Raw genomic sequence first — 27,970 nt, 5'->3', positions numbered from 1 at the left:
TACTGTCATATTCAGCTTCATAACAGTTTTCAGCCGAGGGTACTATTTTTTTTTACTGCTGTGTTTGACAACCGTGATGGAGGGCAGTGTTTTGAAAAGAGGGGGTGTGTCTAATTCAACTGCTCGGTCTCATGGAAGTTCCAGAACGGCTAAAATCGCTTACAACATCTTCAATTCAATTTAAAAGTATTTAGACCAAAAATAGGCTATAGTTTGAAAAATAATCCTTAAGTATTGAATTTAAGTATTACCAAATATTTAAAATTAAGTGAAAATTAAATTTAGCAGTTTAATTTAGTTGTTTCACATTTGAGTAGGCCTATAGTTGTTTGTAGGCTGATGAAATGTATCTTAACAAGGAGAAATCACCATAGTAGCCAATTACATTTGAATCAGAAATGGATTTCAATGGGTTTTCAAAAAGTTAAGTAAGATTTATGGTGTTTGAGTGGCTTGTTAGCTTTGTAAGGTTGACAAAAATAATATTTGACCTGTGAAATATATAGGCCAACTAAGTAATAAAATTAAAATAGAATAAAACACATTCCCCATATTTCAGTAAGGGTCATACCAGCAAAATGACTAAACTCAGTCAGAAAGAAAAAGAGACTGGGCATTTTATTTTTAACACCACTACATTTTAATAAAAGGTAACCACAAGTGGTGCACAGAACACAAAACAAGGCCTTAAAACAGTTATGTTGCAGGGCAGAGCTGTAGCTAATGGGGTGAAAGGTGGTAATGATTCTAGGGGCCCACAGGTCCAGGGGGGCCCACAACAAATTTTAAATTGTATGTTTTAATATGAAATGGGCCCAGAGCAAATATAAGTCAGGGAAACCCAGAATTCCTTACATTGTTACCCTGTTGCAGGGTAACAATCTCCCATTGAACCTGTACACGGTACATGCAAATCCAATGGAAGATCACTCGCTAAACATAAGCAATTACTGTCATTAAAGATACAGTAACTGTAAGTGAGGAAGCAAGGCCCCTTAAAACAGAGACCAACATGCACAGACGTACTCCAGCATAATGCTAGGGGGATGCTAAACTCACTTGTCAAATTAAACTGCCATATTTTTGTAATTGTTGCCTGGCATTTGTTTTGAAGGCCTACCTTACAATATGGGACATACAGTAATCACAAATGAACCAGTCACTAGATAAAATAAATGATGATAGTCATGTTTTTATATGTAATTACAAAGATCAAGAGGATACAATTCCCTTTAGAGTAGTTAGAATCAGAATTCATTTAAAGGGCAATGTAATGTAATCAGAATAAAGCAAGAAAGCAGAAATTTTAAATATGATTGAGAGCTGAGTTTTGAATATTCCCACACTGATTATTCCTATATATTACTGTTCTAAAAGAATGTGCTTTTTATCAGTTATCCACCAAATGGAAATATCAGTTGATGCGTTAGATATACATTAAAAACTTGTTCTGAACTACTTTAACAATAACCAAAAGCAGCAATTCTACAAATATAAATTCCACAGCAAATTTGATGATCTCTGCCCTGCTTCTTGCCTCTTCATTTTTCAGTTTATGTGCATTAAGTACACCTAAACTGTGCAATAACATTTGATGCTTCAATCATTCAAACATAAAATGTGTAACACAGAGGCAAAGAGTATTTCTCATTCCTAACACTGAAACAAATGCAGCTATTTAGCAGCAATCAAGATGTCCGTTCTAGACAACGTAGATTTAATCAGTTTTATGTTCATCACCTCAAATTAAAAATGGTAAAAAATGTTTTTAGAGTTTCCTAATTGGTCCACATGAAGCAGCAGGGGATTTTCCAACAAATTTCACGGATCTTCTTCAAACCCGCAGAGTTAGCCTTTATGAAATGGCCTCTTAGGCCATTACATTTTCACACTTTGCAGCTCCACAGGGCTGTTGGAAACAATATGTAGGAAACTGACCATAACAAGTAGTACACACATGCTGGAGGGAAGGAAGAGCAAAACACCATGGCAATTCCTAGGGAAATAAAATAAAAAGTAATATTGCATTTATTCAATAACAAAATACCTATTAAAATTGTCCATGCTTATTTGACATTGACAAGGCAATAAGATAGCTTAAGGTGCCTAAAGGATTTTTAATCACAGCAAGAACATATACAATCAGATTTCTTCTAATGTTTGCGAAACATTTTAATTACTGTCCTGTAATATTTGTTCATCTTAAGAAAATGTGCATTAAAACACTGAACAAATTCTGTACTGATGCTCACTGGAGTTTAACCTCTTGAGATCCTGCCTCAAACTTTAAAACAATGCTCTGAGTGACTTTACCTCCGATGTAGACCACCTTCTTCCAGGCCTGAGACTCCAGAACTCTGTCATGTGGGTAGAAGGTCTGGCTGCCCATGAAAAGAATCATGGCCAGAGCTATAATTCTCAGTACTGCCATATTTCCTCCAGTCAGCAGGGAGACACAGGCTAGGATGGCAGAGGAGTAGATACATGGTAGGCCACGGTACATGAAGGGGATTCCTGCAGAAAACAGCATATTTACTTCTAACTAAAGAAAACAGCTAGTGTATTAAATGTTTTCTATTGTATATACAAATATAAATATTCATAAATATTTCTTATTGACCATTAAACTGTATTTTACATTATTTCTTTGTCCCTGTGACAATGGAATTATTGTAGTTTTTCTTTGCATATTGGTAACAAACAGCTCAAGACATAGTGTTAATATGGAGTACAGACATCCAAGACAAACTTGTTCAATTTGGTTATAAAAGTATGGATTTTGAAATCTGTTGTTAGAAGATGTGTCACAGCTGATGTTTTCTTTAGTAGATGGTTTGTATGTATTATGTTGTGTTCCTTATAAACTTTGTTTCATTGTAGCCAAAGCCAATTTTTACTCGCATTTGGGGCACAGCGACTATACAGTTTTGACTGTATTTGTGTGTTTCTATTTGTTGGATTCATTAAACCTCTATAATACTTATTTTTCCTTGGTAAACCCCCAAGAGTACTTTATTGTGGGATTCAGTTGGGTTTGGCTACTACAATGTTTCAGCTAAGGACTAGTGTGATGTATATTTATTGTAAACAATACAAGCAGACGTTTCTCACCACTAGAGAAGAAGCAGAGACGAACAAAGACAGATAGCACGTAGAACATGCACAGGATATTATCCAGCAAACTGGGTGTCCTTAAGAGTAGGGATGTTGCGATTCCAAATGTTGTAAAATCAGCAAAATCATCCAACTTTGCACCTGCAGTACACAAGAAACAAACACATTGTCAGAGGTAGATACATTAACCAATTGTTAATGCAATACCTATTTAAAGCTTTAAGCATTCAACTGAATCTGAAAAAAGTGGGGCGGGGGGTGGGGGGAGAGGGCATGTTTTCATCAGGTTGTTGACATTGGCTGATTCGGGTGTAGGACCAAACAAGCAGACTGGAATTCCGATCCCATGGCCAACAATTTGAGCAATGTCAGATATGCAGGGGATCCAAAGCATCGGGATAAAACAGACATGATCCCCCTAAATTAGAATTAGTTTAAAATTTTTCTTAATCCTAAAACGCTTATTTTCAGGTTTAAATTTGAATACCAGGGCCTGTATTCACAAAGATTTTTATCTTACCACTAGGAGTTCTCCAAAGAGTTCCTAGCTAGGAGTTTTTTTAAAACCTATTCACAAAACTGCTAAGAGCAAGTTTTACTAAGGACATCTTAAGATAAGAGTAAGGCGGAGTTGACCTCGTTGCTATGGATGACATAACGTTTTATTAACACGCTCTTTTAAATCACCCACAGTGATTGGTTTACAGGGAACCGTTATTTGTCAGCGAAGACAGACAACCAAGGACGGATTACCCACTGTGCCGATTGGGCCGTTGCCCAGGGGCCTCTAAACCCAAAGGGCCCCGAGCTCTAAATAAATTATTTATTTATTTTGAGATATCTATTATAAATCCACTTAAATGTCAGCCTTATGTGAAATAACATTTGTTCGGCCGAATGTGTGCTGGACTACAGCAGCGCGAGCACAGACACTCGAATCTGCGTCTCCCAGGTGCAGCGCGTTTATTTGAAGGACTGCAGAGAACAGCTTCTGATTTACAAAACACTTTCAAACACAAAGATAAAGTGCAGTTTACCCTGGCTGTCTAGCAAGCTGATTGTTTAAATTGACATAAGTGACAGAATTCGCGCAACAGTATGGAGGACTTTAAAATGTTTAAGTCCTGCATGCATTTAATGTTTAATGATTAAGTGAAATATGCCTTTATACCCTAAATATGTGCACGGTAACCATTTGTAATATTTGGTTAACCGTGAGAGTTCACAAACGGTTATTCTGTTATTTGTCGGGAGTCGGAAATAAAGAACGTTTATTGCCATGGATGTGTCAAAAACAATCTCAGATTAGCAGGGAATAAAGTGCACACTGAGCTATGAGCCTAAGCACAATACATAGATCTTCAAATTATAAAATCACATTAAAGTCAAACAAAAATTATCTCTATCACTGCTTGCAACATAGTAGGCCTATTATTAATCAGTGGAAAATGCATAATTCTGCCCAGCAGGTTCACTTTCCATGAGGCAGCGCACGCTACGGTTTATAAACCTCTTTGGGATGATTTGATTTGAAATTATTTACCCAAACTTGTGTTATTATTGTCTGCACACCAGATCAAAGGGGGTTACAAGCACTGAAACTTTGCCAGGTGAAAAACAATCTGGAATCATGTGTAACAGTCACATTAAGTCCTTTTTGCAACCTGAACTTCATCAGAATGTCGATGTGTGATACCAGCGCTGATGCAGCGCAACAAATGATGAAACAGAACACAGGTGTCGCGAGATGCATTTATAAATATTAAAGTTATTTTAAACTTAATGCAGTGTCTAAAAAAATGCGACGGTCCTGAGTTGTGGCGCTGCGCAACGATCAAAGATGTCCGTCCAGTGCGTTTACATAGAAAAACAATTTAAAAACAGCGCAGATGCAGGTGTGAACAGCCCGTAACTCGCCCTATAGAGTGCTTGAAATACTGACCCGAATCTGGCCTAAAACCTGATGGTTTGTCGGGTACCGTCAGACTCCGATAAGGTTGAAGACCTCTAAACACATGCAGAATAACCAAATAGTAATTTTGGTATTTGAATACCGTGCACATCCCTATTAATAATGCATGATTTTGGATCGGTTTATAATTAAAGTACATATAATTGACCATGTCAGACATTGCTACAAACTTTGCTTCCGTCTATTTGAAAAATCCAACCAAATCTGCTAAGTGTCCTGTGGTGCATAAAGGTGAACGTAGTCACGTCATGGGGGGCCTCCATGGTGTACTGGCCCATGGGCCTCTCAGGTCTTAATCCATCCATGCAGACAACGATATACACCGATCAGCCACAACATTAAAACCACCTGCCTAATATTGTGTATGTCCCCCTCGTGCCACCAAAACAGTGCCAACCCGCATTCTGAGATGCTATTGTTCTCACCAAAATTGTACAGTGCGGTTATCTGAGTTACCGTAGACTTTGTCAGTTCGAACCAGTCTGGCAATTCTCTGTTGAGCTCTCTTATCAACAAGGCCTTTCTGGGGGCCTGGGTAGCCCAGCGAGTAAAGATGCTGACTACCACCCCTGGAGTCACGAGTTCGAATCCAGGGCATGCTGATTGACTCCAGACAGGTCTCCTAAGCAACCAAATTGGCCCGGTTGCTAGGGAGGGTACAGTCACATGGGGAAACCTCCTCGTGGTTGCTACAATGTGTGGTTCTCACTCTCGGTGGGGCGCGTGGTGAGTTGTGCGTGGATGCCGCGGAGAATAGTGTGAAGCCTCCACACACACTACGTCTCTGCAGTAACACGCTCAACATGCCACGTGATCAGATGCGCAGATTGACAGTCTCAGACGCGGAGGCACAAAGTCTGAGTCACTATGCCACCACAAGTACTTAGGTAAATTCTAGAGACTGTTGTGTGTGAAAATCCCAGGAGATCAGCAGTTACAGAAATACTCAAACCAGCACATCTGGCACCAACAATCATCCATGCGATTATCTAATCAGCCAATCGTGTGGCAGCAGTGCAGTGCTTAAAATCATGCAGATATGGGTCAGGAGCATCAGTTAGTGAAAAAATGTGATCTCAGTGATTTGGACCATGGCATGATTGTTGGTGCCAGACGGGCTGGTTTGAGTATTTCTGTAACTGCTGATCTCCTGGGATACATGCACAACAATCTCTAGAACTTACTCCGAATGGTGCCAAACACAAAAAACATCCAGTGAGGGGCAGTTCTGTGTACAGAAATGCCTTTTTGATGAGAGAGGTCAACAGAGAATGGCCAGCCTGGTTTGAACTGACAAAGTCTATAGTAACTCAGATAACCGCTCTGTACAATTCTGGTGAGAAGAATAGCATCTCAGAATGCTATTCTGAGATGCGGGTCGGTGTTGTTTTGACAGCACGAGGGGGACCTACACAATATTAGGGCAGTTGTTTTAATGTTGTGGCTGATCGGTGTAAATATACACATACATACTTATATATGTAAGGGTAGCCAGCTGGTAGGTAGCTGTGCAGTGTGTAAACCTCACTCCCCTGGCCTCAAGAGGCTGTACGACCTAAGATGTATTCAAGTGGTTTCGTATTAAATTGTTTTGGTTGTGTATTTTGGGGTGGGAATGTCTTTTGTATATGCATGTGTTTTCCCTGTCTTCTGTCTCCTCTCTCGCTTGATCTATCACTCTAATGAATTCCAGGTGAGACCACTAATGAGAGGGGCATGGATTGGTCTGGCTGTGAGCTGTGGGGATAAAAGCTGCTGGGAAACGCCATTCTCTGACTCCCCTATCCTGTCTCAGACGTGCTGAGCTACTTTGTGTCTTGTTGTATAGCGATTAAGCTTTGTATAAAGGTGTTAATTGGAATTGTTGTGTCGCTTAAAGTTGTTAGCTACTATTGGGAGCTTATGTAGAGAGGTGGGTGCCACTGTGTTGTTTAATTCATTTTTCTTTTTAAATGTCAGGTAAGACTTTCCCTCAAGATAGTTCTGTTTTGTTTATTGTTTTGGCCTTTTCTCCTCCTGAAGCTTCTGCTGCTCCCTTTTATCCTGTTTTGTAAATAAGCAAATCATTATTTTAATATCCGTTTCAGTGTGTGTTTGAGAGCAGGAGACAGGACTCCAGGATTCCTTTACCTTTGTTATGGTTTACCCCAACCTAGACTGGGGGATATTAATCATAACAAAGCACAATAAAGACTGATGCTAGAGGCTGTAGCCATTATCCTCCTCGTTAGCACGCCTGCCTTCCATGCTGGAGACCTGAGTTCAAATCCTGCTCGGAGTGGGTTGAGTGGGTCGACACACATGCATGCAGAAGATGGATATTTTTTTCGGTTAATGAACATTTCTTCATCCTATGATGTAATGAAACACGCTTGTGTCCCGTCAACAGCATCAATACACCGGGTAACCCCGTGATTCCCCGTGAATGTCCCTTTATCTGCAGCAAGCGTTCATCCACAGGAGAAAACACACTATGGATTTCTGGACATTGTGCAGTCTGGAGAGGCCATATATAGTTTGATAAGTGATTCTGCTGAAGAATGACAGAAATTCCCAATTCATCTACGGTTTCATTTTGCCTGTGGCCAGGGAGTGCAGATTTATTTTATTTTTTTTACTTTTTCTCCGGTGTAATTGGGTTTTTTCAGTTTTTGGGAGAGGTAACTGCATCTGTAAGTTTACAAAAAATGAAAACACCCTCGTGACTCAGGCGATACTTTTTTTTTAAAGGTCAATGTCAACATTAATATGTAATTAAAATACACTCAGTTGTGATTCAGGCGATAACTTTTTAAACAGTCAATGTCATAATACTCTAATATATTGTTTTTAATGTGGATTGATGATAGCAGCCATGCTTTGGATCGTTTCTGAGTCACTGTTAGGGAGTTAGAAGTCCTCAGGAGGACTTCTAAGCTGTTGTGGGTTTAGGAGCTACTTTTAGCTTTAAAATGCTTCATGAATTGCTCTTAGATGAAAATTTTAAGAGTCCTAAAATTAGAAGTGACACACCCCTAATTTTTAAGAGTTGCTCCTGGGGGCCTGGGTAGCTCAGCAAGTATTGAGTCGCAAGTTCAAATCCAGGGTGTGCTGAGTGACTCCAGCCAGGTCTACTAAGAGGGTAGATTCACATGGGGTAACCTCCTTGTGGTCGCGATTAAGTGGTTCTCGCTCTCAATGGGGTGCGTGGTAAGTTGTGCGTGGATCGCAGAGAGTAGCATGAGCCTCCCCTGCTGTGAGTCTCCGCGGTGTCATGCACAACGCGGCACGTGATAAGATGCACAGATTGACTGTCTCAGAAGCGGAGGCAACTGAGACTTGTCCTCCGCCACCCGAATTGAGGTGAGTAACCGCGCCACCACGAGGACCTACTAAGTAGTGGGAATTGGGCATTCCACATTGGGAGAAAAGTGGATCAAATAAAAAAATAAAAAAAAATAGTTGCTCCTAAATTTCTGCGTTAGGAGATACTTTTAGCCTTAAGATTTTTTGTTAATACAGGCCCTGATTTTCAATGTGGTTTTAAACTTTCATTGAGTTTATCTTTGAGAGCTGTTGCACTTAAAGGTATATTTTGATTTCAAAACAAGTTAAGTTCAATCAACAGCATTTGTGGCATAATGTTGATTACCACAAAAAATAATTTCGACTCGTCCTTCCTTTTCTTTAAAAAAAGGCAAAAACCAAAGTTAAGTGAGTCACTTACAATGGAAGTGAATGGGGCCAATTTTTGGAAGGTTTAAAGGCAAAAATGTGAAGCTTATAAAAGCACTTACGTTCGTCATTTTTACAGTCATTTTATGGTTTGTTGACATTACATTGTCATGGCAACAAAGTTGTAAACTTGGCAATAACTTTACACAGAAAAGGTTACTAAGTAATTTGATTGAACTAAAATCATGTTAACACTCATATTGTTTATGTCTTGTGGCTATACATTTGAAACAGTGAGTATTTTAATGTTTACTGATTGGCCCCAATCACTTCCATTGTAAGTGTCTCTCTGGAACCCAGTCCTTTTTAAAAAAAGGAAGGACAAGTTTAAATTTATTAATTTAATATTTGTGGTAATCAATATTATGCCACAAATGCTGTCGATTGAGCTTAACTTGAATTGAACCCAGAATATTACTTTATTTGTAATTTAGGAGAAGTTGGTCTTCACAGCCAGTGACAATATTAAAATGAAAAAAGGATACATGCAAACAACTTAAGTATTAAAAAAATATTTTTGGGGGGCCTGGGTAGCCCAGCAAGTAAAGACGCTGACTACCACCCATGGAGTTGTGAGTTCGAATCCAGGGCGTGCTGAGTGACTCCAGCCAGGACTCCTAAGCAACCAAATTGGCCCTGTTGCTAGGGAGGGTATAGTCACATGGGGTAACCTCCTCGTGGTCGCTATAATGTGGTTCTTGCTCTCGGTGGGGCACGTGGTGAGTTGTGCGCGGATGCTGCGGAGAATAGCGTGAAGCCTCCACACACGCTATGTCTCCGCGGTAACGCGCTCAACAAGCCACATGATACGATGCGCAGATTGACGGTCTCAGACGCGGAGGCAACTTAGATTCGTCCTCCGCCACCCGGATTGAGGCGAGCCACTACTCCACCACGAGGACTTAGGGCGCATTGGGAATTGGGCATTTCAAATTGGGGAGATAATAAAAAAATAATAATAATAATTTAAAGTGTATAAAATTCAACATTTAAAGTGAAGACACATGAGAAAGTTCTTACTGCTTTTTGCCCAGACGAAGGGGATTGTAGTTAAATGCTGTACTGTATATCTAAAGCAGCAGTCAATTCTGGTCAAGACTCACCCTTAGCCCCACTCAGTTCTGCTTAATCTTGAGGACACTCAGCCCTACTCACCCAGTGCAGAGCACGCATTCAGTTGCCTAGCAACTGCTCCATCTGCCAAATCCAGCAGGTAACCGATCAGAACTAGCCAGCACGCGGCATAGTGATGGCTGTGAAAAACAATGGTGGCAGGATCATAAAGTTATGTGTTAAAATAAAGTACTAAACAACAATTAAGCTAAACAACATAAGAATAATTTTGATCAAACATCTTCATTTTGTTGTTATCCCTACGATAATGCAGCTTTTATCTTTAACACAAATACACTGGCAGCCAAAATTTTGGATTAAAGTACAGATTTTGCTGTTTCGGAAGGAAATTGGTACTTTAATTCACCAAAGTGGTATTCAACTGTTCACAAAGTATAGTCAGGACATTACTGATGTAAAAAAACAGCACCATCACTATTTGAGAAAAGTCATTTTTGATCAAATCTGGACAGGCCCCATTTCCAGCAGCCATCGCTCCAACACCTTATCCTTGAGTAATCATGCTAAATTGATCATTTGGTACTAGAAAATCACTTGCCATTATATATCAAACACAGCTGAAAGCTATTTGGTTTATTAAATGAAGCTTAACATTGTCTTTGTGTTTGTTTTCGAGTTGCCACAGTATGCAATAGACTGGCATGTCTTAAGGTCAATATTAGGTCAAAAATGGCAAAAAAAGAAACAGCTTTATCTAGAAATTCATCAGTCATCATTGTTTTGAGGAATGAAGGCTATACAATGCTTGAAACTGCCAAAAAACTGAAGATTTCATACAAAGGTGTACACTACCGTCTTCAAAGATAAAAGGACAACTGGCTCTAACAAGGACAGAAAGAGATGTGGAAGGCCAGATGTACAACTAAACAAGAGGATAAGTACACCAGAGTCTCTAGTTTGAGAAATAGACACATCACATGTCCTCAACTGACAGCTTCATTGAATTTTACCCGCTCAACACCAGTTTCATGTACAACAGTAAAGAGAAAACTCAGGGGAGCAGGCCTTATGGGAGGAATTGCAAAGTTATTTGTCACGTTATTAATGTCCTGACTATACATTGTGATCAGTTGAATGCCACTTTGGTGAATAAAAGTACCAATATCATTCCATAAGAGCAAAATCTGTACATTATTCCAAACCTTTGGCCAGTAGTGTATACACAGAGTTTATTTTCTTTTACCTAAAGTCAAAAAGAAGATTTGTTCTAATGGAAATCTCTTAAAGGGGTCATGACATCCATCTTTTTTTAATTATTTTAATATATACCTTCAGGTTCACTTATAATATTAGTAAACGTTTTTGCACAAAAACAGTCATATTTGTAAATCATGATCATTTTTCACCCTTATTCTGACCCTCTGTCAGAAACGCTCAGTTTTGGTGCTGCTTCTCCTTTAAGACTTGACTGTAAACGCCCACTGTTATGATGGACTCTCTGCTCTTGACTGACCTGCTCTCTCTTCTTGCCATCTCACTGCTCATCACTACTGGGTGGTCTATGGAAGTGATTAAAGGTAAAGTTGGCTTTGATGTGTTGTTGTGGAGTCAGTCAGATGCAAATGTCTACCACAGTGTGACATCACAATGTGAATGAGTCGTTTTGGCAGCTTGGTTTCAATAAATGCTTTTTTTGCAGTGAGCAGGAAGTTTGGAGTTATGAAATGTACAGTATGTTGTTGTAGTATAATGACCGTTTTACATGTCAAAAGTTCAAGGGAAATTTGATCCCTCATGTCATGACTCCTTTAAGTTGAACTGATTATGAATTAAATATTCTCTGTTAAGTAAAAACATGAGTGCATACCCATTGAGACTGCAGAGGATTGAGGCCATTCCCATGACCATGTTGGCAACAGAAAGTGAGTTGGCAGCATTTTTACGGAAAAACTCCTTCAGATTAACCCAATTAGCATGTTCCTTTAAGAGCAGTTTATTAGCATCCTGGAAAACGGCTGTGACCAAAAAGAAACATCAGCAATTACACAACAGTTTTGTCAGTGGCAGTGCATTGTTTGAGGAGTTCTCTATTACTGTATGTGAAAATATCCTAAGAGATTTTGAAGTAACAGAATTCCAGGAAATCACTAGCAGCTGCATAGTAAATATACTAGTTACCCTTTTTTTTTTTTTTTTTTTTTTTTTCCCAGTTAATTTCTCTCTTAATTTTAGTACAAGTTCTTAGCCTAAACATGTGATATTTGTCATTATCCTCTCTACAATGTTTTTGTAAATAATGACTACAAATTATTCTCTCACTTACTTGCACAGTATTAATGACATGTTCTTTAAAAAAAAAACAAAAAACAAAGTCCAATCATATTCTAATCTTGACTCTATCCAATGCCCTAGTACAAAAAATACAAACTGGCACAACAGTATTTGAAACAAAATACAATTTATAACCATTTAAAGCAAGAATAGAGTAAATTAGCAAAGTAGCAAAATTACCCCTCAAATTTACTTGTAATTCCCCTGAAAGTTAACTCCAGAATTACCCCCAAGAAGGCACCCCAAAAACATTATGCAAACATTAGATATGTTTGCAAAACATAAAATAATGTTACAAACTTACATGTAAATAATTTCATAAACACATGTAAACACACATTATATACAGTCAAAAATATACAGTAAAATATTTTCTTTCCCCAATAATGAATAGCTAAAGTAAAACATGAATGTAATGTAAAAAGAATAGTGTTGAACAATATTTGTTAAGGGCGATCAAAATGGCTTAACTAGACAATAACCATGATATTCAGAAAATACATGGTGGGGTAAAAAGGAATACACTTACCAACAGAATGGAATACTCTCCCAGTTATTTGATATCATCAAAACAACTAAGTATGATTGCAAATGACTGCTCATCTGAATTACAAGCCATCCATACGCTAAAACCACAAAGCACTATTACCACATACAGTAAAATGACATGGTTTTATAATAGACAAAGGTTTTGGGAGAGAACATCACTGAGGTAAGGGTTATTATTCATTTAATAATCAAATGTCACATATCGATCTACAATCACTAATCCTCTAATCTGACAAGCTAGTGACCTGGAAAAAAGGATCTGTTCACACTGCAGACAATTCCGATTTGTTTTACAAATCCAGTCTTTAGGATGGATTGTCCACACTGTTTTTTTCTAAGCATGCAAATCTGTGCATTCAAGCATGGTGTTAATTTTCTGGCAAATCTATGTTGGTTAAAACAGTAATGATGCAGAAAATACATTTCTTTTCAATAAGTTCTCCAACAAGAGGAGAAAGCTGCAAATTTTCCCTCTGCTTATGTACATCATAATATTTAGGCAATGTCTCCAGAAATGGATTGTCAACCACCTAAGAATGTATCGTATTTGTAGAAATTGGATTCCATGTGGTTTTCTATAAATAATGCAGGCTAAATCAAAATAATCAGATACGCAGAAAAATTGGATATGGACTGCCAGTGTGATCAAAGCTTATAGGACACCCGGAAAATCCAGAAGAAGATTAAAGCATCAATACCTCTCACAGCGAAAATCAGTCATTTGTATTGCTAAATTACTGTACTAAAAACACCCATTTCATCCAGAGAGCTGTTGTGTTACACTAACTGGTAACACTTTACAATAAGGTTCCATTAGTTAACAACATTATTTAACATGAACTAACAATGAAAATACTGCATTTATTAATCTTACTTAATGTTAATTTCAACATACACTAATGCATTTTTTTTTAAATCAAACGTTATTTTAGTTAACATTAGTTAATGCACTATGAACTAACATGAACTAACAATGTACAATTTTATGTTTTATTAATTAACATTATCAAAGATTAATAAATGCTGTAAAAATATATTGTTCATGATTAGTTCATGATACCTAATGCATTAACTAATGTTAATGAATTGTACCTTATTGTAAATTGTTACCCACTTCAGGGTTGGGAGGGTTACTTTTGAAATGTATTCCACTACAGATTACAGAATACATGCTGTAAAATGTAATTTGTAATGTATTCCGTTAGATTACTCAAGGTCAGTAACGTATTCTAAATACTTTGGATTACTTCTTCAGCACTAGTAGATTTTTTCACTTGTTTTGACTATAAAAACTCTGCCAATACAGTAAGACAAAATACACGTTAAAAATACATTCTCTGAAAAACCTAAATATCTTATGCAGTGTTGTTTCTAAAACAAGATAAATCAAACTGATCTTGTTTTAAGGATTTTTAGATATTTTTACAGGAAAACAATACAAAAATTATCATCAAGAATATGATTTTTGTCCTAATATCAAAGGTCTTACTAGAAAAAAAATAAATATTATCCAACGTGAATTTTCTTGATAAAAGAAATATGATCGTGCCTGGTAACGTGCATGTAAAATGGCTAGAAATAGCATTTTAGCTTAGCGTAAAACTGACAATTTACACAAGGTTTATTTATATTTCTTCTGCTCCAAACTTACTTCAAACTTACTTCTCTGTCTGCTCGTATGAATGTAACACATCATAAGAAAATGTTTCACCGCTGTTCAAATGCACTTTGGATTGCATCATTTATATGTATAAATGTTTTCCATCTGAAAGGACTAAATATTAAATGAAACAAATGACAATAAAATGCAAAGTAATCTCTTCAGTAATCAAAATACTTTTTGAATGTAACTGTATTCCAATTACCAATTATTTAAATTGTAACTGTAGTGGAGTACAGTTACTTATATTTTGTATTTTAAATACGTAATCCCGTTACATATATTCCGTTACTTCCCAACACTGCCCACTTACAGTAACAATGATGATGAAATATGTACATTCAGATGGTGCTACAAATTGAAAGAATATCTTAAAACAGGTAAAGAAGCTAGAAAGTCTTCTTAAAATTGTAGGGCTTTTCATTAAGTGTGCCCAAGACTGTTTTGCTACTGAAACGCTGCAGTGATTTTCAATGAAGTCCCACAAAGAGGTCTTTGTCCTGGAGCATAAAATCTAAAAGAACATCTCAAGTGGATAGATGTGTGTTTTGTTAGAGAAATTCACGAAGTATCACTTTTGTAACATGACATTCATAATGAAATAAGCTAAAAAGTCTCCACTGGGATTTTAGTGCATAATTAAATCCCCAACTTATAAAGATATTATATTAGTTTTAGATATTATAAAACACACTGAAATTTGTATGCATGACAGACCCTCCATTTTCCCAACAGGTCAAGATGCATTATGAAATAAAGTATACTTTCATTCCTGGTCATGTGCTGCTTTTCTATTAGGTGAGGGAAGCATGCAAGGAGACATGCACGACATTTGTCATTTAAGTATATCAGCTATAAATATTTTAGGCTTATTGGTACAATACTATTTTGCCTAGCATTTGCAAAGTCATCAAAAAAAGTTTAAGGCAGGGTTCCTACTATTGCATTTTGTAACCTGAACTTGATGTGATTCCAAAGCCAGTCGATTTCAAGCGACTCTTCATCTGAAAGAAAACAGTCAATGAGATACAGCACATGCCAAGACACAGAATTTACCACAGAGCTAAGATAACATTTATACTTTGATTCACAGGCAATTAGACCTCTCCATTATGTTCTTGACCTACCATCTTTAAATGTTTTCTATAAAAACTGTAAGTTATCAAAACATGATATCATTCGATAATAATACAATTTACAGTAGCAGATCCAATAGCAAGTAGTTTAATAATGTGATAGCAAGAATTTTAATATAAATTTAATTACACTGGTGGTTAAAAAAATAAAACAAAAATAAAAAATTCAGCATTCATACATTTCTCACATGATCATAAAATGTTAAATTTGATGCAATTTGGCTAAAGTAATATTAGGGCTATCACGATTATGAAATTTGGCAGACGATTACTTGTCAAAAAAATGATTGTGATCAATTGTCTGTTTAAGGGCTTTCACGACTATGACGATTAAATGCAAGTTTTATGGCTTTTACAATTATAACGATTTATTGTCATTAGGGCTGTCGATTTAATACACTGTATATGTTGTACATGTTTGCTAAAAAATAGAAAGATAAAGAGGACTTGTGTATTTCTGATGTATAGCATAACTGGGCCTTACATAAAAGCTTCACGTTATATTTACTGTATAATAATTGTTGCTAATGCTTGAATTGTATTGGCTTTTTTGCAGGAGCTCTTGCGTGTTAGGGCATGAAAACGTGAGATGCTGACATTTTACCTGTACCAACCTGGACAGAAGAATGTTTCAGTCCCAACTATTTCTCTCTGCATTTATATAGATAGGTGTCTATACTGTATGTTTACTTAAATTAGGTGTATGCAAATATTACCCAGTGTCGTGAAAAGCTGAATATTACAAGAGTAAAGAACTTACCTTATTTAATCCATTTAGACCCTGCATCTATTCCAATGGACATCACTTTTCTCCGGTGTTTTTTAAAGGTATTTGTCATTTGGTGCCACCCAAACAACAAAGAATTATGAGATTAGATGCTGCTAAGTCAAGCTATGAGTGTCTTATCACTGTTAACTTTTGCACAGAAAATCTTCCTTTAAAATTAAGCATGGTGCCATGTGACACAGGCCAAAAGAAATTGCATAATTCAAACTATTATATCTATATCTAAAGACTACACGAACAAATTATTTGACAATTTTAAAGAAAAGTTGAGATGTGACATTAGTAAGACAAGTCATAATAATATAATAACATATTGCACATTTTATTTATATTTATTTTTATTTGATGTCCATTGTGATGGACAGTGGGCCTCAATGTAAGGAAAAGAGTATATACTACTGCAAAACTGATTTTGTCCAATCTTCACCAAAATTGAGTCGGATCTTCAGAGCATGCCTGGCAAAAGTGATCAAACTGATATCATATATTCAACACCATCTGCCTGAAACAGTCGCATCAGATTATATTTTGTATTGACATTCAACTTGGTGTCTCTTGGATATGTGATTTTCTAGAAGAAAAAAAATCTGAGCTGCTCACTGCAAGGTTGAAGGTTTAAAGCTCACAGAGTATGACCCAAGAGCCATCACCATTGTACCCTTGAGGCAGGTGTGTTCTGTATTTGTACAAGGTTGGCCCAATAATCACTGCCAGACTGATCTCACAGTGAAATAAGTAACAGTAGGTCGACTTTTCTTTAGCTAAAATCGGTCTGTGCTTACCGAAATTCGAAACACTGCCCCTGGTGGCCAAAGCAGTAAGTGTTGCAGGGCGTATAGGCACGTGTGAGCTCCATTTTCCGGGTGAAATGTCCACGGAGGGGCGCCAAAAGCGAGTTGTAAAGCGAGTTGTTTTCAGCTGTACAGGATGTAATACAGTGAGGAGGAATGCATATTTTATAAACTGTACTCCCCAACCCAAACCCCAAACCTAAACACAACCATCAGTGGAGTAAAAATGTAATGTTAAGGGGGAAAATGCAATCTCCGAATAGCTCTCATCACTGATAATGCAATTGCGATTACTTCATGGTTTCAATATAGGAAGCAAACCCAGGCCTCCCACGCTGCTGACACAACCTGCTTCCAAGTCAAGCCACAAGGGAAGGCAAACATGCTTGAGGCGCTTGTCAGTGAGTCAGCATAATGTGGCCGATCCTAGGGTACTAGAACTTTGGGAAACAACATTCTAACTTCCCGTGTGATCATGTTGTTTCTGTTTGCAGCATTATTTATTATTTGCCTCTTTATTTGCCTGGTAACAGTTCAAAACAAGACTTCTGGTCGCTAGCCTAAGCAACATGGAAAATATTCCACCATTGTTTTACAAAATACATAGCGGGGGTCTATATTTTCTAAGTAATGGTTTAAATGAGGAGCCAACCACTCTGCAACTACAGTACTGTTCACTATAATCAGTTTGCATGTAAATGTGTTTCATCAACATCTACGTTTTAATTTGGGATAAATAAATACTCCTAATGGGCTTAAATCTAGTTTGAAACACTGAGCCAAAGTGCAACCAAGCATCTAAAAGCTGTAGAGCTGTCCTCAGTATATGAGGGAGTCCAAACTTGTTTTTTACAGCTTCACATCCCAACCCTTCATAATTGACTGCAAGAACAAATTAGTGCATATTGAGACATTCCTAAACGTTAATCTAGCCATTATTATAGCCATTTTCTCTGGTATGGAAGCAGCAAATATATTGCTCTTACTTAGTAATGTGATGTTAAATCTACGTACCAGATGTGGGAGTTAGGAGGATCATGGTGGTCTCCAAATTTCTTCAAGTCAAAAAACACTGCAACTAAACCAATAAGAACATTTGCTTTAAAATAAGGGAAACTGAACAATTTAAAACCATATTTTATTACAGTGGGCAATTAGTACATATTCCGTCCCAATTATTTAATTATAATATAATCAGATTAGATATTGAGCAGTTCATCACAATAACAGGTTTTTACTAATCAGACTACAAGCGTTGCTGTTTGAATTCATAACAATTGTCTAACACCTTCCAACAATATTTAACAAGATTAAATCATAACATGACTCTCCATTCGTTAGAAAAAGGATGACAGATGACAGTGTGAAGCCAGAGACTATTTAGCCCAAATGGAGCACTTGTATTAAAATAAATGGGAGAAATTGGAAAGGCCAATATGGCTGATGTGAAAAGAATGTCCCATATTTGTAAAAGAGCCAATCGCCTTTTAGATACAAACATCACCTGTCAGTCAACTCAAAAACACGCATGCACATTAGCTGGACCAGCCAGAAAATGTATTTTAGTGTGATCTGAGCTAAAGAAGCACAATTTATAATAATATTGTTGGTGCACTTTGGTAAAGCACACTGTTTAGTAATGCTGTGTTCAAGTCCTCCAGGAAAGTTCATACTTACGAGTCAGAAATCATAAATACAATGTTATGTGCGGTTAAGTGATTTTAGTCAGAAAGAACGGCCCCGTTTTGCAATTTCATACTTCTTTCTCTCTTTTTCACATACTAGCGAATGTAGGAAGTTACTTTAGAAACAATGCAACAAAATGAAGTGCAAAGCCATGCATTAGGTGCGTAATTAATGCTTTATCTATTTTATCATTTTTGTGTGGCCACATACAGTATAATGATGGGAATTGTAGTTTTGTTGCAAATGCTTGTTGCTGCACAAACCAGCTAATTGAGTCTTGTTTTCTGGCAAGTTTTATGGGTTTTCTTCATTAACAGTGCAAAAAAATTAATACAAACTAGTTAAAATCCTCAAGTAAAACTGAATTATTACCAATAACAATTTGCTTCCGCCATGATTCTTTAAGCTGAAGTGTGAACATTTTTCTGTGTTAAAATACTGTACTTTCTCCTATCCCAACTTTATTTGCAGAGCCAACTGTAAGTAAGCCATTCATAGGCTGATTTTCTCAAAAACCATCAACACTATCTCTGTGGTACGATGAAAATTTCCATTAGTTTTCAGAGACCCCTCTAGTTCTAAATAACAACATTGACTCAACCAGTGGTAAGAATCAGGGGCGTGTCTGTCTCTTTGTTTTTGGAAAGCTGTTTTGAAAACATTGCCTGTATCCGAAAGCTTAGCGAGTATGGAGGACCAAATGTGACAATATTTAAAATAGATAAATAAATATATATATTTGCAAAGAAATGTAAAAAAAAAAAATAAAAAAAAAAAAGTGTACATAGAAATAAATAGAAAATACATGTTTAAATTTGTATTTAGACATTTATTTCCTTATTTATGCATTATTGTATTTATTTATTACCACATTTATTTATTTCCACATTTATTTATTTTCATATTTACTTATTTCTACATTCATTTATTTCCACATTTATATATTTCTTTGTCCATATGGTAATGAGAGGGTGTGTTTTCTACTTCAGGCATAGCAATCAAGCTCAGAGTGCTCCAGAGTAAATCTTGGAGGCCACAGTGACATCTTGTGGTTGAGTCAAATGGGTCAAATAGGGAATTAATGATCTCTATTGAATGAATGACTTAGAGGTTGCTGAGTTTGCACTAGAGAAATTCTTTATTTGTCACTTTGATGAACTGAGTTGTAAATTTTCCTTCATTCTTGTTTTCATCTCCTAAGCATTTGGGCTACTTCCAGGGGTGTAGCATCCATTATGGTGACCTGTACATGACAGTGGATATATGATGGATTTTATTTTTTATTTTTTTACTTAAAGTGCAAATCTAATAAAACAAATAAGTTCTAGGGTGAAAGTTCTATCCATCAATCAACCGCTGCGGTAAAACAAGAATTTTCAAACTTTGCCAGTTTTGTGTGTCTTTAAAAGGATATAACCATCTGATCAGACAATTTTAAAAGTGCATACACATGCACAATAGGCTACTTCACAGAACTTCTTCAGTGTGCCTGATATCAACATGCAATGAAACTGATGAGAAGCACAAACACCCGAAGCTCAGTTAATACAGGTATTCTACTACATTAGCTGATAATTCTGCTCTAAACGTCACATTTGTGCTTAGGTTAAATGCAAGTATAATTGTCAGAAACGATGCACTGATTTTTTTCACTTTCTTTTAGTTCTTCTACTTTTTTGAGACCTTCACCTCAAAATCCAAACACAATTTGTCAAAAGAGAAGCATATTATATTACACAAGTTGTAAACAGTGATGTCTCCCCCATCCACTTGTGATCAGATCGCCCAAAATATATACATGTGGAAATAAATGAATACAATAATGTATAAATAATGAAATACATTTATAAATACTAATTTATGACAGATTTAAACATTTGTTTATTTATAAGTACACATTTTTTCACTTTTTTTATATTTCTTTGCAAATATATATATATATATATATATATATATATATATATATATATATTTTTTTTATTTATTTATTTATTTTTTTTTTTTTATTAATACTGTCACATTCAGTCCTCCATACGTAGGCAGCTGATTTGCTGCAAAATCAGTTAAAGGAATGGTTCGCCCAAAAATTTTAATTCTCTCATTTATTCACACTTATGCCATCCCGGATGTGTATGACTTTCTTTCATCAGCAGAGCACAAATTAAGACTTTTAGAAGAATTTCTCAGATCTTTTGGTCCATACAATGCAAGTGAATGGGTGCCAAAATTTCATATTTACTTATTTCTATATTCATTTATTTCCACATTTATGTATTTCTAAATTTCTTTGTCCATATGGTAATGAGAGGGCGTGTTTTCTATCAAGCTCAAAGTGCCCCAGAGTAAATCATGTAGTCCCACAGTGACATCTTGTGGTTGAGTCAAATGGGTCAAATAGGGAATGAATAAAATTCAGTCAATCTCCACTTAAACTTTCACATTCTTCTTCTTGTGTTTTTGGTGATATACATTTTTCATATATATGCCCCCTATTGGGCAGGTAGAAGAATTTCTAGCTAAAATTGACTTATATATTGATCTGTTTCTCACCACACCTATCAAGTCGCTTGAGAGGTGCGAGGGCACTGCAGGGGAGGCGCAGGGAGATGGGGGATTGGAGAAGTCCATAAAAAAAAACTAGCTATATTATTATTATTGTTATTAAGTGTAAACATTTGAAGCATACTTCCAATCCAATTGAGTGTCAATTGTGCAATCGATTGATACATTTCAGCTGGACTGTTGAGTCTGTAGAGACTCTCAATGAAGAGAGATGGCTGCCATGCCAGTTTGTTTTCATGTTGTACATTTTAAAGTATTAAATCCACTGTTAAATCCTCTGCTTTTGTGAGAACAGGGTTTTTCCTGCATTGAAAATATTTCAAAACGAAATTTCGAAATGAAATTTTGGCCACCGAAGCAAATTATATGATATTCAAATTCATCTGGCTTTTGCCATTTTATAAGTGCTAAATATGCTTATTCATCTGAAACGTGGATGAGCTCGGGATGCTTAAAGACTGGTGTCGTGTGAGTGTTGTGTGATCCACCGAGAATCACACACGAGATGCGCTCCGCTCTATCCTACTGTACCTCTGGATCACGCAGGTGCTGGTGTGCACGCGACACGCATCACGCATCATCCAGGCTTCCCTCGATACTTGAGCTCCGGTGACAGGATATCACATGACTGTCTCATTAAACTGGGCTTCTCTCAATATCATGTTGCAGATGACAAAACTTATGCGACCCATTTGAATTCTTCATGAGAATTTTCTATTTTAAATCTCTATGGAGCAATTAAACCATTTCATATGGCTACAGCACTGACATTTTGAACATATCGGACAAGGGAAAGGGAAAACACCTGCATCACCAGCATCAATTACAAGACTTTTCACATCTACACATCAACAACACCCTTACTAACATTTATCACAGTAAACTGTAACAGAATTTTTCATTATGTATTAAATATTTGCGTTAAATGTGTTTATGCTGTTATTTTTAACAAATAAACAGTTCATTTTCTTAAGTAAGACTAACTATGAAGGTAAATCAAAAGCAAAACTTGAGAGCTTACATATTTGGATTTGAGAACTTGTACAGTAAATATGTCTACTCGTAAGTTGAAATTTACACACACAGTACCGATGTGGAAATTTTGAAATTGAATGTTGCAATCTGCACTTACAGACAATAATTCAGAGCTTGTGTTTTGAACTCACAAATGCAGACAAGTTGTCACAAATGTGCAAAATGACATTCAAATAAATACAACTACAGACACAAACTTGAATTACACATTAACTTTTGGACTTTAATTCATTTTCGCAGTACAACCACAAATCGGCACTTACAACTTCTCAAATCTGGCACTGCAACTTTAAATCTTCACGCCTTGACTTTTGCAAGTACTTTTGCGAAAAACCTGTAGCAAAACTCACTTGTGCCAGGACAGTGATATTTTGAAATTTACCTATTTCCAATGAGAAAACGGGCGAATTTGTGTCTTTTTGTTCACATAAAGTCAGAAAAAAACAACATATGAATCCAAAATCCTTCTTTATCTGTGGTCCGATGAAGACACCGGCTTTGACCTTTGCCTCAGACAGCTTAGGGAAGAAGTCTTGAAGGTACCTGAAGGCTGCCGAATCCTTATCTAGAGCTCTGACAAATTGTTTCATGAGGCCCAATTTGATGTGCAGTGGTGGCATCAGCACCTTCCGGGGGTCCACCAGTGGCTCCCACTTGACGTTGTTCCTCCCCACAGAGAACTCGGTCCGCTGTGGCCAGTCCCGCCTGTGGTAGTGGGGCAAAGATAGCAGGGAAACTTGGTAAAACCGCCTTGGAGACCCATCAGGAATGCCACAATTTTGAAGTCTCCTATGACCTCCCAGCCATACTCATCACACTTCAAGGCGTCCAGCAAGGTCTTGATGCTGTTGTAATCCTCTTTGAGGTGCACCGAGTGAGCCAGGGGAAGAGACGGGTACTTGTTACCATAATGGACCAGCACGGCTTTGAATATTACTTTAGTATAAATACATGTTAATTTGGATTCATATGTTGTTTTTTTCTGACTTTATGTGAACGAAAAGTCGCCCGTTTTCACATCGGAAATAGGTAAATTTCAAAATTTAAAATTGTCAAACCAATTTAAGATTGAAAATCTTAAGATTTTTGCCAAACAAACAGAATTATTAAATTTCTGAAGAAATTTCTCATACTTTCTCAGAGTTTGTTTTCATTTATTCTCACCCATTGGTCAATTTGGTATTTGTACTTACTTGTACTTACTTTGTACTTGATATTGTAACTAGCATTGTTTTGTTTTTTTTGTTTTTGTTTTTTTTTTTGGGGGGGGGGGGGGGGGGGGGGATTTTTTTCCCCTTTTTCTCCCAATTTGGAATGCCCAATTCCCAATGTGCTTTTTAAGTCCTCGTGGTCACGTAGTGATTCGCCTCAGTCCGGGTGGCGGAGGACGAATCCCAGTTGCCTCCGCGTCTGAGACCATCAACCCGCGCATCTTATCACATGGCTTGTTGAACTCGTTGCCACAGAGACATAGCGCGTGTGGAGGCTTCACGCCATCCAAAGCGGCAACCACGCACAACTCACCACGCGCCCCACCGAGAACAAACCACATTATAGCGACCACGAGGAGGTTACCCCATGTGACTCTACCCTCCCTAGCTGGAGTCGATTTCTTTTGGGGAAACCGGCTGATATTTTCAGACTGTGTTTATTTTCTCGACCACTGAACTATACATTTCAGAAGCCTAAAAGCACTAATACAATTTACAAAAGGATTATAAAATGACTGCATCTTAACGATCATCAACCTGACTCTGAGTCTTTTGTAGTCCGTCAGCATCTGTAAATCCTCTCCGTTTGTTGATCTGTATGAAGCAATCACGCAAGCCCTTCAACACATCTGCTTTCCAGACCTGTATAGTCTACCGGTATTTTACTTTGGATTCAACATTTAATCAACGTGCCAAATTTGTGACTGTAAATTGGCATACAATAACAACTTCCCCGATGTTACAACACAAGTCTGCAACAAGGAGATGGCAGAGTTGAGTTAGCATCCCAGATCACATCAATAAATCGGTATGTTGAAGTTTAATTGATCAATGTGCTGCTCTTATAAAAGCGAGAATCTAATGCTTCTCTACTCGTTCTCAACATTTATACACAGTGTTTGAAAACCTTTTGCATTTATAATTTTTTTTTAGTTGGCCTACATTTTACACAATTTTACATTAAAATTATTTTATGAAATCAAATAAAAAAGTAAGTACACATTATAAAATGTATATTTTTTAGATTGTATGAAAACAACCTGGATATTTAAATAAAACTGAAGTGTATTGTTTGGACATTTTATTCAGTGTACAAACGGTAGTGGACAATTACTGTTCATTCTAATATAAACCTTTTTCTAAACAAAAACTCATGAGTGATAACAGACAATTTCAATGTAGGTTAAATGGTGCTTTTAAGATTATTTGTGGTAGTTTTTCAAAATACAGGTGCATCTACTCAAACTTCCCTCAAATTTATCTCATGGGATTGAAGCATTGCACTTTGGTATGTGCATATAGGCCCTGATTTAATCTTAGAATGGAGCTATTAATAGTAGGCCTAAATGTCATTTATACTATTATAAATAGTACAAAGGACACTTTGTAAAGAGCTGTTTATTATGAGATATAAATTTTACCTCCCGTTTTTTTTTCGGAATTGAAGAAGAATAAAAAAAATAAGTCTGGAATCGACTCCAGGAAAACCAGGAATCAGAATCGGAATTGGAATTGGAGTCGATTCCCAAATTTCTGGAAACCAACAGCCCTGTTATTCACATGCACACGCATATCCCCAATTAACACGCCGGTTGCATTCACACCGGTGGCATACACTGGCTAGGCATCAACCAATAAAACGACTTCATTGACCCCTCCCCCGCCAAACACTGGTCTTGCTCTCTCGCATCAGGATTTTACAAGTGCACAAGTGAGTTTTGCTACAAGTTTTTCACAAAAGTAGTTGCAAAAGTAAAAAAAAAGTTAAAAAAAAAAAAGAAATTCACCATTTTCTCCCCAATTTGGAATGCCCAATTCCCAATGCACTCTAAGTCCTCATGGTCACATAGTGACTCGCCTCAATCCGGGTGGCGGAGGATGAATCTCAGTTTCCTCTGTGTCTGAAACCGTCTCTTATCACATGGCTTGTTGAGCGCGTTACCGTGGAGACCTAGCGCATGTGGAGGCTTCATGCTATTCTCTGCGGCAACCACTCACAACTCACCATGCGCCCCACCGAGAGTGAGAACCACATTATAGTGACCACGAGGAGGTTACCCCACGTGACTCTACCCACCCTAGCAACCGGGCCAACTGATTGCTTAGGAAGCCTGACTGGAGTCACTCAGCACGCCCTGGATTTGAACTTGTGACTCCAGTGGTGGTAGTCAGCGTCTTTACTCGCTGAGCTACCCAGGTCCCCCACATGTGTACTATGATGTTTGAGATTAGGATACAAACTGGCCTGGTTTGGCATCAAATATTCCTATAATCTAAATGATTCCCAAATCATTAAAGGAATAGTTCACCCAAAAATGAAAATTTGCTGATAATTAGCTATAATTTTTAGTTAAAAAGTATATAAGTATTACTTTGTTTCTCAAAATAATCAATCGTTTGTGTTCAGAAGAACTTTATTGGTCGACTGGAGTCATGTGGATTATTTTGATGCACCCTAAATATGCATTTTGGACCATCAAAACATTTTGTACATTCACTTGCATTGTTTAGAGGAGGAGGCCTGAAATGAAATCCTAAAAATCTTAAATTCTGTTTTGATGCAGAAAAAAAACTCAGATACATCTTGGATGGTCTGAGGGTGAGTAAATTATCAGCAATTTTTAATATTTGGGTGAACTATTCCTTTAAGATTCTGGTAAAAGGAAAACTATATCTGTTATGGAGATGTAAACAAACATATTTACTATAGAATCACAGTCCCAAATCAGTAAAGTGGTTTACTCGTGAATATTATAACTAGGCCTATAGAAATAAGGTGTTAAGTTAATTTGACTTCCCACAGCACTGTGAAGTTCAAAAACTCTGTTGAATTTATAGGTTTTTAGATGCTCAGTTGATCAAAAATAAATCATATTCATTACAAGCATGAAATGCATTGGCTGAACATTCTTTCGATTACTAAAGGGGGGCTTGACTGAAAAAGTTTGGGAACCACTGCTTTATTGGCTTAACCGACAGCGTTTTTGAATATATGGAACTCTTAAGAAAACTGGTCTCAGAACAGTTCTGGCACCTTATTTTCATCCAACTTCCTTATACAGCCAAAGAGGGCAGCATTTTTCAGCTGTCGGACGCAGCTATTGTTCCGTTCAATGGCGCTAGTGGCGCAGAATATATTACACACTTCAGCTTTAAATCGACACGCCCCCAACTCAGAAAGTAAGGGTTTGGAGCATGTGCGCTTAACTCGTAAATACGATCCTTAAAACATGACAAAGATCAGTCCATTATCTGAAAGAGCCTTCAGTAGATTCATTCAAGAGCACGTTGACTCCTGCCTCAGTACCACACGTCTATTACATAACCCAGACAGAGACTCATTCTGACTACATATTAGCAAGACATGCGTTTTGTTAAAATGGAAAATGTAGTTATCTCGAAATAAATTGATAACCACAGTTTTCAGCGCGCATTTGACGCGCTGATTGACGCGTTTTAAATCAGATTGAGTGGCGTTCACATCGAATGTGTTTTTGCGCCGTTCTCGATTATTTTCAATTGTGTGTCTATATAAACATGCGTTAGACTGACGTCTTTGACCGTTGCGCCGCGTCTCGCGCAGGAGCGCCGCGTTTTTTAAACGCCGTGTCAAGTTAAAAAGAACTTCATCTGTTAAATACGTCTCTCAAATACACCTGCGTTCTGCTCTATTCGTGGCGCAGCTTCTATCCTTTTTTTAGGGGCCGTTCAAACTAAAAAACGTATAAAGGTCCCCTAAGAAAAAAGGATAGAAGCTGCGCCACGAATAGAGCAGAACGCAGGTGTATTTGAGAGGCGTATTTAACAGATGAAGTTCTTTTTAACTTGACACGACGTTTAAAAAATGCGATCTGCGCATCCTTATCCGAATCAATTTACAGTGCACAAGCAACAACAACAACAAAAAGTTTTTTTTTTTTAATTGTGGCTTCAAGACGATTGTCCTCTATATCTGTAAACAGCTACAGGTTGTAATTTCTAAACGCACTAAAAAAAAAAGCATAAAAAAATAAAATATTCTGTATGTTTTCTGCCCTATATTCTGTCCCTCAAAATGTCTAATATGTTTCTGTTTTGCCAATAAAATTTGAGATTATCAACAGAGCCCAAGTCCTTTAATATAACAATATTATTACGCTGTTAATATCAAAGTGAAATAAACCACATATAACGCCCCTCGCATATTTCAAAACTTACCTTCGATGTCAAGGAAATTGATGCTGCTCAGAATTAACGCAGATTGACTAACTTCGAAGACACAATTTTTTTATTTTATTCCCATGCAGTAGTTCTCCACTAAACAGTAATGATGTTCGTCAGCAGCGAATTTTAGTGCGTCTCTTTTAAA

General features: G+C 37.1%; 1 protein-coding gene across 5 annotated transcripts; it reads right to left on the bottom strand.

Moving 5' to 3' along the window:
* Positions 1–595: 595 nt before the first annotated feature.
* LOC127419620 (transmembrane protein 269-like) lies at positions 596–27,970 on the bottom strand. 5 transcript variants are annotated; one of them, XM_051661165.1, is made up of 9 exons: positions 27,820–27,925; positions 18,143–18,206; positions 16,311–17,255; positions 15,370–15,418; positions 11,742–11,889; positions 9,956–10,053; positions 3,112–3,255; positions 2,314–2,514; positions 596–1,996 (listed from the first exon to the last, which is right to left on the bottom strand). In XM_051661165.1, exons 3-9 carry the CDS (start codon positions 16,335–16,337, stop codon positions 1,887–1,889), a joined length of 777 nt encoding a protein of 258 aa, XP_051517125.1. In that variant the 5' UTR covers positions 16,338–17,255; positions 18,143–18,206; positions 27,820–27,925; the 3' UTR covers positions 596–1,886. The 5 variants fall into 5 exon arrangements, with proteins under 5 accessions (XP_051517125.1, XP_051517126.1, XP_051517127.1 ...); XM_051661166.1 differs by lacking the exon at positions 27,820–27,925 and having other exon boundaries at positions 16,311–16,355; positions 18,143–18,160; XM_051661167.1 differs by lacking the exons at positions 15,370–15,418; positions 16,311–17,255 and having other exon boundaries at positions 27,820–27,970.

This window comes from Myxocyprinus asiaticus, chromosome 29 (assembly GCF_019703515.2).
Source record: "Myxocyprinus asiaticus isolate MX2 ecotype Aquarium Trade chromosome 29, UBuf_Myxa_2, whole genome shotgun sequence".
In the NCBI taxonomy this organism is placed as follows: Eukaryota; Metazoa; Chordata; class Actinopteri; order Cypriniformes; family Catostomidae; genus Myxocyprinus; species Myxocyprinus asiaticus.
The sequence above is the reverse complement of the archived record's forward strand: the minus strand, read 5'-3'. Positions and strand labels throughout refer to the sequence as shown.